This window comes from Tenrec ecaudatus, chromosome 2 (assembly GCF_050624435.1).
Source record: "Tenrec ecaudatus isolate mTenEca1 chromosome 2, mTenEca1.hap1, whole genome shotgun sequence".
Lineage (NCBI taxonomy): Eukaryota > Metazoa > Chordata > Mammalia > Afrosoricida > Tenrecidae > Tenrec > Tenrec ecaudatus.
In genome coordinates, this window is record NC_134531.1 from 39,715,754 (window position 1) to 39,733,732 (window position 17,979).

Here is a 17,979-nt window from a genome sequence, read left to right on the forward strand (position 1 = left end):
CTGGTCAGACACACTTTTGTGCCTACACAAGCAGAAATGTACAGAGATTTGTGAGGAAATGGTAAATGTCCTCTCTTAAGCTGCATTTGTTTCCATTTTGAAAACACAATCACTGATGCTAGCCGAGGTATCTCTAGAAGAAACACATTTTGTTGATTATGATGTGTTCAGGTTAAAAGGAATAAATGAGCTGTTTTTCATTGGCAAAAGTACATAAACTCAAAAAAAAATAACAAAAGTACATAAACTCACGCACAGTGACCCTATGGTGGACTTTAAAGAGGAGCGCTGGTGGGGTAGTGGTTATGAGGTAGGCAGTTCAAAATCGCCAGCTGATTGACCGTTCTACCCCATAACAGTCAGTCTTGGAGACCCACAGTGGGGTCACTGTGAGTGGGCATGGACTCAATGGCAGTGAGTTTGTTGTTGTTTTCTTAGGGTAGTGGTTCTCAACCTTCCTAACACCATGACCCTTTCATACAGTTCCTCATGTTGTGGTGACCCCCAACCATAAAATTATTTTTATTGCTACTTCATAACTGTCATTTTGCTACAGTTACGAATCATAATGTAAATATCTGATATTCAGGATGTATTTTCATTGTTACAAATTGAACATACTTAAAGCATAGTGATTAATCACAAAAACGATATGTAATTATTTATTGTGAAATATTTCTATATTGTGAAATATTTATTTCTAATTACAAATAAATGAAATTTTGTCTTGAAGCATGGTATAGTAACAGTCCTAATGTAACAACAGTAAACTACATTGCTACATTTTGCGACAGTATGTGTAAAAAGCCAAGTCAATGCAAAGGTTGAAATAGAGGAGCAGTGTTTCCGCTTCTAGACCATCAGAACTGTGTTTTCCGATGGTCTTAGGCAACCCCTGTGAAAGGGTCGTTCGACCCCCCCAAAGAGGTCGCAGCCCACAGGCTGAGAACCGCTGTCTTAAGTACACAAAAAGCTGGTGAGCGTTTACTATATCATTTTCAACGTGCTGGATTCTTTCCTCACCCTAACTGCTCTCTTTGGTTTACTTCTAACCTAGAAATAAAGGGTAGTTCTCCATAGTCCCTCCATGTGAGGACAAAGGCAACTTGGTGCCTAATAAATGGATGATCTTTTATACATAATATATTTAATTCAACTTAAGTTTGTAACACAGTGAAGTCATAGTCAGCCTGCAGCTGCTTTAGAGGAAGCATTACAAGATAAAATTTAAAACTTTGTTTAAACTTACTCTAGTTAATAAGTAACCAAAGCCTGATTCAGCCAGCTGGAAGACAACCTTAATAATAGGCAACTGAACCAGTCCAGGGAAGGAAGCAAGTGAAACTGCACAAGGAAAAAGTGAGATAATACCTTGAGTAGCAAACCACCGGCGATCAAGCAAAGTGAGAGAGCTAGCATGCTCATTTATAAGGTAAATATGCCAGGGCTTAACTACTTTGCCCTGGTTTGCTATAGTTCAAATAGAGTAAGTTATATAAATAACAGCTTATTTATTGAATAGCTATTTTATAAAGCACTTACTCCAGGCAGAGGATAAGGAGCCTTGGTGGTGCTGTTGGGTAAGTATTGGGCTGCTAACCACAAGGTCGGCAGATCAAACCCAGCAGCTGCTCTGAGGGGCAGTGGAGGCTACAGGCGGTCATAAAGATGTCGCCTCGGACAGAATCGCTATGAGGAGGAGGGCGGTGGCTTTGAGTCGGCTTTTGGGTCTAACAGAGGAAACGGCATTCAATGATAGATCCGAGAGGGCGTCACAGAGTTCACGAGAGAATGGAATAAAAAAATAACAGAGGAAGGTGCTGTCGCCCCAGTCCTCGCTGCTGCCGTCCTGAGCTGGGCCGTCTGTGATGGCCTCCAAGCAGCGTCGCTCTTTGGAACCAAGAATGGAAGGTGCCCGGCTTATCCGGACAGCATCCTCCTAAAACCCCGGAGACGACAGACAGATAGAGCGTGAGAAGCAGCTCCGGTCCTGGATAAAACCAAGTTCCTGTCCCGATCACGTCCACGTGGGCGAGCTCATGGGTCATAGGCCCGCACACCCCAGGGGGGCGCGAGCGGCGGGACGGAGACGCTTCCAGTAGGCGGAATGCGCCCAAGACCGGCCAAACCACGTCCTCCAGCAGTGTTACCCTTACGAAGGGGGAGGGTGGTGGGGAGAAAAGGGGCGTCCTGTCGCAGGTGTTTCTCTCCTGCAGGGCGCGCCTTCAGCTTCAGCAAACTTATTGTGTAACCCGGGCGCCAATTTGCCAATAAAGTAGACACTGGGGGATCACAAAAAATAAACAAATAATAACAGAGATTTCCTGTGGCCGTTCTGACGCTTTTATGTCAATGCGTATTTTTATTAAAGTATATGGTCGCTACCTGTGATGCCTCCTTCCGGAGATTGGCTTCTTCTAAGCAGGGAAACTGACAACCTCCCTCTCTCTCTGCTCCTTCACCCTACTGCGCGCTGGGCCTCTGCCACCGACCCTGAGTGCTGCCCGCAGCCCCGCCCTGCTGTTTCCCACGACTTAGGATCCTTGCAACTCTGCACACATTCCCGACCCCCCCACCCCACCCCGCCCCGGCCTGTGAGCTCCCTGCTTCCTGGCTCGCCCTTCTGTGCCACCCCCATGCAGCTGCATACGACTGACAAGGGCTTGGGGACTAGCACTGGACTATGGACTCGAGTTCGACTGGGCTGGGGTGCCTTCCTGATAAACACCTACTCCCTGATGTAAAGCTCTTATTTATACAGGGATAAATGTCACTGGATTGGTTTTCTCTGGACAACCTGGCCTAACACATTTTCTATGATATTTTTGAGGGCCCCTCACACATTGTATTCTTAGAACTTACATTGGGTGGCAAAGTGTAGAAGGTGGAAGGGGAGAGAAAGAAAGTTGAGAAATGAATGCTAAAACATGCTGAAAAACAAGAAGGAAGAAGTAATCGGGAGTTATCAAGTGGCTACAGAGAATGAACAGCCAGGAAAGGAAGTCGTGTGCTGAGTCCTGAATGACTCCATGTGGCCAGCTAACTGAAGGTTCATTCGAAAGCCCACGGCATGACCAAGTGCTTGGTGTTTGGGTGGAAGAGAAGAAAACCTACGTAGCTACAGGAGGAGGGAGGGCAGGGAAAGGTCAGAGACGTCCTTGAAATCATTATCATGTAGGTCAACATAGTCGGCTATGGTTTTGAGTTTAGGTTTAACTTAATGCATAATAAGGAAATCACAGAGGTTTTAAATGATGGAGAGAGACGAATTGTTTTTATTTTTTTAGAGATCAGTTGAACTTGGGGGTGGGACCAGATTACAGAGGCACTAAATCAGTTAGAAGTTGGCTAGTCCATCTAGCAGAGAAGCAACAGACCCACATGGAAGATGCACCCCAGACTGTGCAGTCATGAGCTGTTGACAGAATTGGGTAACAGGCATCAGAAAACCCAAACAAACAAAACCCCATATTGGTGAGAACAAGGGGGATCAGAGCAGAGATGCCAAACCCATCTGTAGACAATGCAACATTCCCTTACAGAAGGGTCACAAGGAAGGGATGAGTCAACCAGGGCACAGTTCCTTGAGGCTTTCTCACGCCCCACTATCATGGCCCCAGTCCTGCCTTTCACTGAGGGCTAGAATGAAATATGTACACAGGTACAGATAAGAGGTACAAGCTAATGACACGTGGAATCCAGGAACAGGAATGGGAGTAGCGATACCAGGAAGGTAGGGGGTTAGGAAGGTGAGGAAAGGAGAGGAGGAAAAGGGGAACCAATCACAATGATCAACACATAACTACCACCAACCCCCAGTGGGATGAACAACAGAAACCATGGGGAAAGGGAGACAGCAATCAGTGTAAGATATGAAAATAATAATTTATCAAGGGGTCACAAGGGGATGAGGGAAGGAGGCAGGGAAGAAGTGCTGATACCAAGGGCTCAAATAGAAAGCAAATGTTTAGAAAATAATGATGGCAACATGTACAGATATGCTTGACACAATTGCTGTATGGATTTGTTATAAGAGCCCCCAATAAAATAATCACTTAATTACAAAAAAAGAAGAAGTTGGCCAGAGTATGATGGTTAAGAGGTAACAATAAGTTAGACTAGGATGACTGAAAAGACAGACAAAATAACAGATTTAGAATATGTTTTAAAGGGCAAATCATCTCAACTTAAACTGACTGCAGAGAGTAAATAAACAAACCAAAAATGAAAGGAATCCAAGATAACTATCCAAGCTTGAGTTCCCTGTAAAAAAGATCCTGTGGCCAAAGCTCACTAGTTAACTCTTTATTGGGGATAAGACTGGGGAGTGGGGGGTGGGGAGAAAGGTAAGTTACCCACAGCTTCATACACAAACATAGATAAATGCTTGTCAAACTTTTTCAGACCGATTGAATAAAGCTGGTTTGCCTTGCTAACAATCCACTGTTAGAAGCAAGAAAAGTGAATTTATCAGCAGGCTCCCTCCCATATCCTGTCTCCCACTGAGCAAGTCCACCACATAGGATTTCGATCTCTCACATTGCTGGGCTGTGTTACCTGTCTTTCCAAAGGGCTCTGTGCCAGCCTGGCTAGTGCCAAGGTATGAGAATCTTCCACTGTCAGGCACCACCATGCACAGTTACTTTCTAGTCTGTAAGAACAGCAGCAGCAGATGCAACCAGATCTTTCTGGCCGTAAAACAACACGAGCTGCGTCAAGGGCAGAGCTGGAGGCCAATAACTCTGGGATGGCACCGACATCAAGAGTCCAAATCTGATTATCTGGCATGGGAAGCTGAAGAAATGGTGATGCTTTCCACTAAGGGAGGAAATTAAGGACTACATTTTGGGGGAGAAAAAAACAGAGTTCTTTCCATTTTGTTTGCGATGCCAATAAACAGTCAAGTGGGTTGGAAGGAGGCCCTGGGATTAGAGAGACCGCAGGGAAGACAGTGGGGCCTATCTTTGATAGCCATCAAAGTAAAGATGGTACTGAAAATAAGAGATACTAGAAGAAGAAAATGTATATAGAAAAGGAAAAAAGAAAGAAAACAAAACAAACAAACAAAAAACATTGCCATCGAGCTGATTTTGACACAGCCTTATATGGAGTTTCCAAGACTGTAAGTCCAACAGCCCCGGCTTTTTCCTGGTTTGACTGGCTGATCTTGTAGTCAACGGCCCACACATGACCCACTGCCTCACAAGGGCTCCTTATGGAAAATAAAAGGGCTTCCTAAATATTATGACTCCCTACTATTTAGAAAATGAGCAAAAGAGGAGCAGACACCAGCAGGTCATTCGACACAGTAATTTCAGTGCAGGGGTGAAAACAGAAACCTAATTGTAATGGACTGAAAGGATGATTCATCAAGAAATAGAATTTCCAGGACAGATGAACCCCTCAGGACCAGTGGTGAGAGTCGCGATATCAGGAGGTTGGATGAAAGGTGAGGGAGAAAGGGGGAACAGATGACAAGGTCTACATATAACCTCCTCCCTGGGGGACGGACAGCGGAGAAGTGGGTGAGGGAGACGTCGGATGGTGTAAGATATGATAAAACAATAATAATTTCTAAATTATCAAGGGGAGGTGGGAGGGATGAGCAGGGAGGGAGGGGAAAAATGAGGAGCTGATGCCAAGGGCTCAAGCAGAAAGCAGGAGTTTTGAGAATGATGATGGCAACATATGTACGAACATGCTGGACACAAATGATGTGTGTATGGACTGTGAAAAGAGTTGGATGAGCCCCTAATAAAATAATTAAGAAGAAATAGAACATGCACTGAAGACGGAACAAAGAAGTGGGCCGTGTAGAACCATGAGAAGCTTCTTAAATGTGCACCAGCGTCTGTGGGTATGCTAGTGAGAATGGAAACTAAAGTGAGGGAGAAATTGATGGTATAAAAATTAGAGAGGACATTAAAAATGGATGAAACAAAAAACAATGTTCCACAGAAGGCAAGAGGGGATGTGATGTGCACAACTGCGAAAATGGCGGCTAGTCTTTTCACAAAAGCAGGGAAATTTCCGAGCCAGGCAGGGTGCGGTACAAACACACAACCTTCCTCTAGTTCTATTTTTTTTTAACATTTTATTAGGGGCTCATACAACTCTTATCACAATCCATACATACATCAATTACATAAAGCACATCTGTACATTCTTTGCCCTAATCATTTTCAAAGCATTTGCTCTCCACTTAAGCCCTTTGCATCAGGTCCTCTTTTTTTTTCCCCTCCCTCCCCGCTCCCCTCTCCTCTAGTTCTTTGATGCTCCCCCCACCCACCCCTGACCTCCCACTACCATGACCCCCCAATTCTATCTTACAAATCTGGCAATAGCAGAACATGGGTACTGGTATAGATAAGTGCTTGCAACACAGGGAATCCAGAACAGATAAACCCCTCAGGACCAAGAATGGGAGCAGCAATACTAGGAGGGTAAGGGTAGGCAGCGGGGGCAGGGGTAAGGGGAACTGATCACAATGATCTACGTATAGCTCCCCTCCCAGGGGAATGGACAGCAGAAAAGTGGGTGAAATGAAACAGCGGTCAGTGTAAGACATGAAAAAAATAATGGTAATTTATAAATTATCAAAGGGACATGGGGGGAGGGGAGAAAAATGAGCTGATGCCGGGGTTCAAATAGAAAGAAAATGTTTTGAAAAAGATCATGACAACACATGAACATATGTATGGATTGTGATAAAAACTGTAAGAGCGCCCCCCCCACCCAGGTCCTCTTTTTTTTTTCCCCTGCCTCCCCGCTCCCCCCTCCCTCATGTGCCCTTGGTAATTTATACATTGTTATTTTGTCATATCTTGCCCTATCCAGTCTCCCTTCCCCCCCTTCTCTGCTGTCCATCTCCCAGGGAGGTGGTAACATGTAGATCCTTGTAATCAGTTCCCTCTTTCCAACGCACTCACCCTCTACTCTCCCAGTATCGCCCCTTACAACCCTGCTCCTGAAGGTATCGTCCACCCTGGATTCCCTGTGCCTCCAGCTCCTATATGCACCAGTGTACAACCTCTGCTCTATCCAGACTTTGCAAGGTAGAATAAGGATCATGGTAAGTGGGGTGGGGGGGAGGAAGCATTTAGGAACTGGAGGAAAGCTCTATTCTTCATCGGTGCTACATTGTACCCTGACTGACTCATCTCCTCCCCTAGACTCCTCTGTGAGAGGATCTCCAGTGGCCGACAAATGGGCTTTGGATCTCCACTCTGCACTTCCCCTTTCCTTCACTATGGTAAGGGTTTATTTTGTTGTTGTTGTTGTTTTTGATGATGCCTTACACCTGATCCCTTTGGCACCTCGTGATCGTACAGGCTGGCGTGCTGCTTCCATGTGGGCTTTGTTGCTTCTCAACTAGATGGCCGCTTGTTCACTTTCAAGCTGTTAAGACCCCAGGCACTATATCTTTTGATAGCCGGGCACCATCAGCTTTCTTCGCCACATTTGCTTATGCACCCATTTGTCCTCAGCGATCGTATCATGGAGGTGTGCAGTCAATGATATGACTTTTTGTTCTTTGATGCCTGATAACTGATCCCTTTGGAACCACATGATCACACAGGCTGGTATGTTCTTCCATGTGTGCTTTGTTGTTTCTGAGCTAGATGGCTGCTTGTTTACCTGCAAGCCTTTAAGACCCCAGACGCTATCTCTTTTGATAGCCGGGCACCATCAGCTTTCTTCACCACATTTACTTGTTCACCCACTTTGGCTACAGCAGTTGTGTCGGGAGGGTGAGCATCATAGAATGCCAATTTAATAGAAGAAAGTATTCATGCATTGAGGGAGTGCTTGAGTAGAGGCCCAAGGTTCTTCCACCACCTTAATACTAAACCTATAAATATAGACACATAGGTCTATTTCCCCATCCTCATATATATATTTGCATTTACATGTCTTTGTCTTATTTTCTTCTTCTTAAGAAAATTTTATTAGGGGCTCTTACAGCTCTTATAACAACCCCTACATCAATTGTATAAAGCACATTTGTACATATGTTGCCATCATCATTTCTAAAACATTTTCTTTCTTCTTGAGCCCTTTGTATCAGCTCATCTTTCCCAGCCTCCCCGACCCTTCCACCCTCATGAACCCTTGATAATCGATAAATGATTTTTATTTTCCTATCTTATACTGACTGCTGTCTCCCTTCCCCGCGATTTCTTCCTCACTACTTGCTTCTATCTTTTATAGACTATGGGGCAAGAGATCCCTGTCATGAAATCTAATAATGCCGAAAATCAACAGACTGCATCGTCACAGCCAGCACAGCCTCAAGTTCACTTTTCTTGCCAGGCTTCTCTAGGTAAGACACAATATTTGTAGCAAATTCTGCTGATAGCTGTTTTACATGATTCTCACAAAGAAAACCCAGTTATCTAAGCGATCAAATATCGCCATCTAGTGCTGGAAATCTTAAAAGCACCAAAGTTGGGACAACATTGTGACTCTTTCAAAAAGGTCTATCACAGTAAATAAAAATTGTTATTAAGTTCTATAGGAAGCACAATGCTATAGAAAATGTGATCATATATAAAGCCCTAAAATACAGCTACAGTAAATTTACTCCATGTTACCAAGTCTAGGTAACACGCTACGCTCTTTATATAGAAAGGCCTGTTCTTAAATCTCACAATAGTTATTGCGTAGGTATCCTCAATTTACGGATAAAGGAACTAATACTCAGAGAAATTAAAGTTTCCACAGTTTATAGAGCTAGAGACGATAGAGCTGGAATTCTTAATGAGGCAAGTTGACTCCAAAGTCCATTCTCTTGTCCAGGCACAGTGTGATGCCTCCCTCTGTAATGCATCAGAGTATTTGGGGACAGTAGACAAGAACAACAGCTATCATTTTTGTTTTAAGGAGATTCATGGTAGCACCCCAGAATGTAAAAACTTCTCAATTTCAAAACCATGTTTTTCTAACAGAACTGAAACTGCCTGATGCTTCAGACTGTAATTCTTTGGGAGAGATGGCATTGACAGATTTAGATCATGTTATATTTTATACTGAAACTACTCTCCAAGTGCTAGTTGAAACCAAATGAGAAAACACTGCACTCACTGCCAGAGTCAATTCCGACTCACAGAGACCCTATAGGACCGGGTAGAATGGTCCCTGGGGTTTCTGAGACTGGAACTCTTTACAGGAACAGTGTTGGCGTTAGGAGCCATGGAGCAGATTCTGACCCGAAGCAACCCTATGTACAGAGAAGGAAATACCGTCTAATCCTCGGACACCTTCACAGTTCTTATGTTTGAGCCCATTGTTGCAGCCACTGTGTCCATCCATCTGGTTGAGGATCTTCCTCTTTTTTTATTGCTCCTCTATTTTACCAAGCATGCTATTCTTCCCCAAGGATTGGTCTCTCCTGTGTATGTGAGGTGAAGTCTAGCCATCCTTGCCTCTAAAAAGCATTCTGGCTGCACTTCTTCCAAGACAGATTTGTTTGTGCTTTTGGCAGGCCATGGTACTTTCAATACTGCACACCAGCACCGTAATTCAAATGCATCGATTCTTCTGTCTGCCTTATTCAATGTCCACCTTTCATATGCCTATGAGGCCACTGAAAATACCATGGTGTGTGAAGGTTAGAGATGATGTCAACTAGACAGTCCTGGTTAAGGAAAACTATCAATTGTGTCCCTGGCTGATACCTTCTTAGTTTCATAAGTCTTTCTGTATAAGAGTGAGGTAGTTTATTGTGCCAACCTGGTCGAGAAACACATGTGGGGTTAATTGAAGGGTGGAGGGATAAATGGCTCCAGAAGCCTCGCCTTTCTAGTTCTCGGGTATCTTGCTTTCTGATGGTCACACCATCAGCTAACTTAGCCAGTTCCCTGCTTTAGCTGGCAAGGTTCACTTCCTGCAAGACATCCCTGAGGAGAAGCCACATGGACCTATGCCGATGCAACCCTGGGTACTGGAGCACCCGTGTGGAGACCCCTGCCAGCACTGAGATGCTTACACGTTCACTGATTTGGCTTTCCTCCTGCAGTCGGCATCATTGCATCTGTTTTGTGAGATGGAGGAGGACTTTGTGTTGGACATATGGGTTAATGTTGGATTTGTGGACTTGGGCAGCACTGGGTTGGGATGTTTTCTTGATGTGCACTCACCCTTTATATAAAACTCTTCTCTTATACGTGAGTTTCTGTGGATTTGTTTCTCTAAAGTACCCAGACTAATACACAGAGAGAGACCAAGCAGAGTCAAGTCCTCTTTAGCCCTTTGCCTTCTGCCAGAGGTGGATCTTGCATTTGGCTCTTCGATCTGTTTTGTCACCTGAAAATCCCAGAAACCATCAGCAGACTGAAAACTGGATTCATTCAGCCAACTTCAGATCTCTGCATCTGCCAGCCTGTGCCCAACTGTCTCTGGTTCATAATATCTCCTGCTCAATGGCTTCCACAAATCAGAAGTTGGACTTGAACGGGATAGATCTTAACTATTTCCATAAAAATTGTATAAGCCATTTCTTGATATACCATGTATACTCGAGTTTTTCAGCACATTTTAATGCAATTTTGGGGTCGGCTTACACTGGATTACACACAGTAAATCTTTTTCTGTATTCAACACCTACAAGCATCACCAGCACTGTTTCTGTGGAAAAACCAACCTAACACACACGGCACCTCAGTCGTCAAAGTAACCTCCTTGCTTTCCAAAACTGTAAACAGGTCTTGTGCAACACATTTTCCCAAGGCAATGACCTCGACGACTGCTTCTGTAACAATGATTGTGGATCCAAGCAAGAGGAAATCCTTGACAACTTCAATCTTTTGTCCATTTGCTATGCTGGTCATTGGTCCAGTTGGAAGGACCAAGACGGTCTTCGTAACGTTTGAGGAGGAGTCTACACTGAAGGCTGCACTCCTTGATCTCCATTGCAGTGCTTCCAGTCCTCCTCGCTTTCTGCCAGCAAGGCTGTACCATCTGCATGTTGCAGGTTGTTAATATGCCTTCCTCTAATCCAGATGGTCTTTATATAATGTAGCCTCTCCGATTATGTGATGAGTAAACAGCAGCAATCTGTAGAGGATAAACCCCTGACACACACTTGTCCTGATTTTAAACCGTCCAGTATTCCCTTGCTCTGGTCACACAACTGCCTCTGAATCCGTGGATAGGCTCTGCATGCGCAAAACTAGGTGCTCTGGAATTCCCATTCTTCTCAAGGTTATCCAGTTTGTTATGAGCCACACAGTCAAATGCCTCGGCACAGGCAATGAGCCACAAATAAACATCTTCCTGTTATTCTCTGCTGTCCGTCAAGATGCAGCTGACATCAGCAATGATCTCCTTGTCGCAGGTCCTCTTAGGAATCTGGCCTCCACTCCCGGCAGTCCCCTGCTAGGGGAGAGAAGACTGCCTGACGAGGTTCCCAGGCTCTATCTCCAGAGAAGCAGACTGCCACAGCTTTCGCTCAAGGGGCAGCTAGCAGGTTTGAACTAGAAACCTTTAGTCTTCCCGTGCTCCGCCACTGAGCTCCAGGCTCCTCCTACTGTCCTAGAGCTTGCATTTACAAAACTTAACATACAAATAACTGAGTATCTAAGGTAACTTCAAAAAGGAAGGGATGCTAAAGGAAAAGTGGGCAAGGCCTATCAGAAAGGAGCCGAGGAAAGCTGTCAGACATAGTCCTAAAACAAAAGCTATAAAGAACTGCATCTGAGAACACAGGACATGCCAGGACGGCTAAACAGCAGTAAGAAGAAGAAAGGTTTGGGATCAAGGTGATTTGGTAAGCGGGGACTGCGCGTTACGTGGTAATTTCACTATCTTTCCTCATACAAAAAAAGCCCTGGTGGCAACCAGTTACGAACTGGGCTGCCAACTGCAGGGTCAACCGTTCAAATCCATTAGCTGCTCCTCAGGAGAATAATGTAGTTGCCTGCTCCCTTGCAGATCTCAAGTCTCTGAAACCCTCGGGAACAGTGCTGGTTCTGTTGCTGCTATTACTGGTACAGTTAGGCACCACCGTGCAAGTTCTGACTCATATCAACCCTATGCCAACAGAATGAAACTCAGCCCAGAAAAAACACTGCCCAGTCCTAGCCTTGGGAGGGGCAACTAAAACGGACCGATCCCCTCTATTAGTGTTACACATGCCCTATCTGCATAGTCCCACCAATCATATGGTGGCAATTTAGAGCCATATTAAGAAATTTCCCTCCACCACAAAATGCATCTATTATTCTGTGGTCTTCTTATTCACTGCTCAGTTTTAACATACATCTGAGACAACTGAAAGCACCTGGCTTGTCAGAGGCACCTTAATTCACAAAATGGCATCTGTGCTCGTTACCAGTTAAAAGAAGTTTTATGCAGTTGATGTGCCCAATGCAGAGCCTCCTTTGATTTCTTGACTCCTCCTCCCATTGAGTGTTTATTGTGGATGCAAGTAAAATTAAGTCCTTGATAACGTCATTGTTCTCTCCATTGATCCTGGTGTCCTCCGTTGGTCGAGTTGTGAGGATTTGGGTTTTCTTTATGCCGAGTGGCATTCTATACTAAAGGCTGCAGTCTCTGATCTGTATAAGCAATTGCTTCAGGATCTTGCTTTCAGCAAGCAAGGTTGTGACGCCTGCACGTGACAGGTTGTTAGTCGTCTTCCTCCAATCCTGATGCCATATTCTCCTCCATATGGTACAAGCTCCCCAATTATGTGTTCAGCAAATACAGATGATGACAGGACACAAAGCTGACACACACCTTGCCCTTCTTTTGTTTGAAGGGGGAGCAGTTCTACTGTCTCACAGGGTCCACTAGGTTCCAGTCAATTCAGCGACAAAGAGTTTGGATTTTCCTCTTACAATTTCCAGTCAAGAGTAATATTCTCTCAGTTTTAAATTGTTATTTATATTTTTATTTAATTTAAAGAAAACTAAAACCTACTGCCACGAAGTTGATATTAACTCACAGAGACTTTATCTCAGGTTTGAGCCTGGAAATCTATCGGAGCAAACAGCTGCTTCTTTCTCCTTCAGGGTGGCTGGAGGGTTAACAAGCCAACGGCTACCCCACAAATATGCCCCTTGAATCCCAGCTGTAGATACAACATTACTCAAAAACAAATGCTAAAGAGAAAAAACTTAAATCATCTCATTCTTCTCTCTTCAAAAGAAAGCACCTGGTGCTGCAGGGCTAATGAAATGAATCAACGTCCAACACACAGACAGAGAACGTGTGACTCTGTCTGGCCGCAGCCACAGGCATTTCAGGGGGAATCCCGGGGCAATCACTTTTGCCTCGTACACACCAGTGTGGTACAGAGAAAAAACATCAAAGTTAATGTACTTTTAACAGGCATTACCAGAAATTTCTAAAGCATTTTATGGATTTCTGAAAGTGGTAGCATAAATGTGGAAATTTTCTTTCTTCTAAGACAAAATTTTCAATAGAGACATAGACCAATGGAAAAGAATAGAGAACTCAGAAAAAAAATGTATCCACCTATGAACAAAAAGGGCTCAAATATATTAAATGAAAAATTCTTTAACAAAGTTTCTCCCCCACCCCCTCTCACTCACACACACACATACACAAATTCAACATGGATTAAAGACCTAAATGTAAATTCTAGAACTATAAAAAAGTCACAGGTAATACAGAGCATAAACACACTATCAAACATTATGAAAATCACAGACACAGAAGATAAAATAGATGACTGACATCTCCTAAAAATAAAAGACTTCATTAAAAGAGTACAAAGAGAACGAAAAGACGAGGGCGGGGGGAGGTGTCAGCCATGACATAGTGGACAAGGAAATAGTCTGAAATCTTTAGACATTTACACCACCTCCACAAGAAAGGAATGCGTGACCAACACCAATGACCTCCAGGTGGCAAACAAACAAAAAGAAATGATCACTAGCCTCATGAGAGATTTAAATCAAAACAACAATGAGCTACCACCTCACACTGGTCCTGGCAGCAACGTTCACAGAAGCAGAATATAAGCTACGATACCGAGGGTAAGAAGAGACTGGAGCCTCTTTTCCACGGGCGGGACACTGAAACAGTGCAACCACTGTGGAAAGCGGTCGGTACTTCCTCCAAAGATTGGGACTAGAAATTCCGCATGACGCAGCAATCTCTCTACTTGGTGAATGCCCTGCAGAAGTAGCAAACACAACACAGATATATGCACACTCATGTTAACTGCAGTCCTGTTCGCAGTAGCAAGAAAGACGGAAACAACCCAAATGTCCCTCAGTGGAAGGACAGTGCAGTCACACAATGGAATACTACAAACCATTAAAAACTAATGATGAAAACTTGACGTACCTTGGGAGATGGAAGGATGTGGAGGACATTATGCTGAGTCAACCACAAAATACAAGTATTGCATGAGATCCCTACTATTAAAAAAAGAATCCAGATAAAGATCGTCATACTAAAAGAAACAGATTTGACAGTGGGGCCAAGAGCAGGCCACTGGGAGGGTTGATACGTTGTTGAATGCAAAAATGATTGTGTGATATGTAAACTCCTACCTGACTCACAATAAAGTCTTTTTTAATGGTGTATAATGGAATTATATAAACAGCTCAGCGGAGGACAGGCTGTGTGCATCACACCATGTTTCTGACAGTACAGAAGAAGTAAGTGGAGCTAAAGGGTAACTGATAACTTATTTCAAAAATTTTTAAATGACAACAAAAAGTACATATTCTCTAAGCTGTTAAAGACATGGCTAATTAACATAGAAACCGTTCCCTGTACGTAATGGCACAGGGACAGGGTTCCCTCAGGTTAGGCCATATTCTAAAAACCAGTGAACTGGAGCACATGCTTCAAACAACAAAAATGAGGGAGAAGCAGGATTACAAGCATCTTGAGGACCATTGTATATCAGCTTTCATCTTCTATGGGAATTGTCAGGTAATATTCAAAATTCTTATATTTTTTAAGTGAACTAACACCTAGCTTAGGTTTAAAGATTCATGAATTCACTTAAAGAATTCATAGCTTTTCACCTTATTGATAAAGAGTCAGAAAATATTAATTCGAAAATCAGAGAAGAGCATTCTAAAACCATACCTTTTATTTTCAGCCAAATTGGCTCCTTCTTCTTTTAGCTGTTTACTCTTCTCAGCACAATCTTCAAGGAGAATTTCTTTCCTACGTTTAGTGGCATGAAGCCAATTCCCTTCATCGTTCTCACCTACATCCTTCTCATCAGCGGCTTCCGCTTCAAACTGCTGGGATGTGACTTTTGAGACCTTCTCACCAATCTTCCTCTTCCATCCAAAGGAAGCCATTCTAGAAAATGAAAAATAGTGAGCTTTAAAATTCAAAGTAAGATTCTAGAATGGCATTCCAATGAATACACTAAGATCAAACTGTCACCACCTTTAAACCATAAGCAATCATCAGTGGCCAGTGTGTTCCCGTTGAGTCACTTTATGGCCCTTCTAGCCATAGTCTTTGTAACGCTGACCAAATGGCTAAGTGGCTGCAAGCAATTAGGTGTCGAGAACTCTAAACTAAGACAAGGCCGGTTTTGTCATCTCTCTGGGTCTAAAATTAACCATCGCAGAATCAGGAACACAGAATGTCATGACTATCAAGAAAGGTAAATACTGATCTTTCAGTTTGTCAGACTGTAGAGGCTTGCATGTTGCTATGAGGCTGGAAGCTATGTCAATAGTATTTCAAATATCAGTGGGGTCATCCAAGATTAATATGCGTCAGTAGAGCTTCCAGAGTAAAAAACGACTTTGAAGAAGAAGTAGGCTATCCACTTCTAAGGAACTGACCACTGAAAGCCTTATGAAACCAGTGAACAGTGTCAGATATAGTGCAGAAAGATGAGCGCTCATGTTGGGATGCACTCAAAATTAGACTGCAGATTCGACCATCATGACGTGGCTGGAATAAAGTTTAAGGACCCTCATTTATTTATAGGGCACAACGTAAAATGAGGAGAAACAGCTGCAAGCATTCATTAATAACTGGAATATGGAATGCACAAAGCATGACTCTACGGAATTAAGGATCATCAAAACTGACTGGATTACATAAATATGGCTCTAAAATGTCTATAAAATAGACTGATACTGGCTATTTTGAATCAGACAATCACATGGGTTTACTATGCCAAGATAACATGTTCATAAAGAACATGTCACACTAATTAGCAAAAAGAACATTTCTAGATCTACCTTGAAGTATAGGGCTATCTGTAATTGCATATTATCTACATGCCTACAGGAATTAAACTGTAACCCGTCTTTCTCCCTCTGCACAGCCGGTGGTTTTGAATTGCAGTTAGCAGCCCAATGCATCAACACTATCGCCACCAGGGCTCCCCATTTAACACCAGTGACAGAAAATCTGATGAGTTGTGGAATGATACATGAAGAAAGCAAAAGGCCATTAAAAAGACAAGAAAAACAGAAAGGGTCTAAGTGGATGTCAGAAGATATTCTGAAACTTGCTCTTGAAAGAGAAACGACAGCAAATGAAAAGAGCTGAACAGAACATTTCAGAGGCAGCTCCAGAAGACAGCGTAAAGTGCTGTCGTGAAACACACAGGGACCTGAACTTGAAAGCCAAAAGAAAGAACAGACCCAGCACAACTCAGCCGAAAGAACTGAAGAAAAACATCAAGCCTTACGGTATAGGATTCTATATGTAAAATACTGAACAGTGGAGGAAACATCAAAAGAAGGACAGAATAATCAAGAGCTACTGTACCAGGCATCTAGGAAGATGGAGCCAACGTATGGACACCCGTATGGACACACAGTTCCCTGTGAGTGGTCGCCAGATCTGCGGGGGAGGGGGCCAACTGGGGGGCTTCGATCCCAGTCCTGGAGTTGAAACACCAAGGGGACCTTTGGGCAGCTTACCTCACAAGCAGCTCAGTTGTGCTCACCAGGACACAGCACCCCTAGGTTCCCACACTTTGGATAGCCAACTAGTGTAATCCCCATTGTTCCACAGCCAGGGCTCCCTGGCTCCGGCCCCAGGGGCCCCTGTGGGCCTTGTTCTCCTGTGAAAACTCCCCTACATGTGTGCCTCAGTGCCCTGGTTCTCTGCCCCACAGACCAGCGTGCCTTAACCCTTTGGGCTGCTCCCTCCCCCTTCCCACCCACTCCAAGACTAGCCCTGGGTGGTGCCCACACCGCCAGGTGTCTGCATGTACTACCCTCCTTCCCCCCAGCCAAACACCCAGTCCGCATGCTGCCAGCCTGCTCTGCCAGGAGCCCACTAGGACTGTCAGCTGCTTAAGCGGTGCTGTGCCAACAACTACAAGTGAGTTTCCCATACCACCAGCTGCCTATGCATTCCCACGTGCTGGCTGCTCATTTGCACTCCCTCTCCCTCCCCCTAGCAACTCGCCTGAGCCCAGGTGCTACCAGCCTGCTCTTCCCACAGGTCAGGTGGTCCGCACTCGTGCTTGCCCCCATGCTGGGAAGAGGTCCAGGATAAACTGCGCCTTTAGGGTACCACAAGGATATCTGCATGGCCTTCTGGAGGTGCTGGATACTGCGTAACTGATCTTAATCCCTATTGGGCTAATCCCATTGCCAAACTCAGAACAATGGATAAGAACAGAAAATCCAGAGGGGGAAAAACAGTAGCATATAGACAACTGATCTTTGACAAAGGCTTCCAAAAAATCAAATGGAAAGCAGATGACCTTTTCAACAATGGTCCTGAAAAAATAGTGCTGGATACCAGTCTGCAGAAGAATGAAACAAGACCCTTACTTCATTCCATGCACAGGAACAAAGTCAAGGTGGATCACAGACCTCGAGGTAAAACCCAAAAATGGCGCGGGCAGGGACAAAACAACCCAAAAATATCAGGATCATCCATGAAAAAATGGGGACCTCAGTGCAGGGAACACATGGGCTGCCATACATAAGGAAGGATACAGACTCAGGGGAAGATAAAACAGACGAGTGGGACCTGCTAAAGCTAAAACACCTGTGTACA

At 44.1% G+C, this 17,979-nt stretch overlaps 1 protein-coding gene across 3 annotated transcripts in view; it reads right to left on the bottom strand.

Annotated features, from left to right (window-relative positions):
* The window catches only part of TTC33 (tetratricopeptide repeat domain 33), a 54,847-nt gene that overhangs the window by 27,724 nt on the left and 9,144 nt on the right, over window positions 1-17,979 (bottom strand). For all 3 annotated transcript variants that reach the window (XM_075540968.1, XM_075540969.1, XM_075540970.1), the window contains exon 2: window positions 15,073-15,294. In XM_075540968.1, the coding sequence (XP_075397083.1) occupies window positions 15,073-15,293 (221 nt within the window). In that variant the 5' untranslated portion in view covers window position 15,294. The remainder of the gene's footprint in view (window positions 1-15,072; window positions 15,295-17,979) is intronic.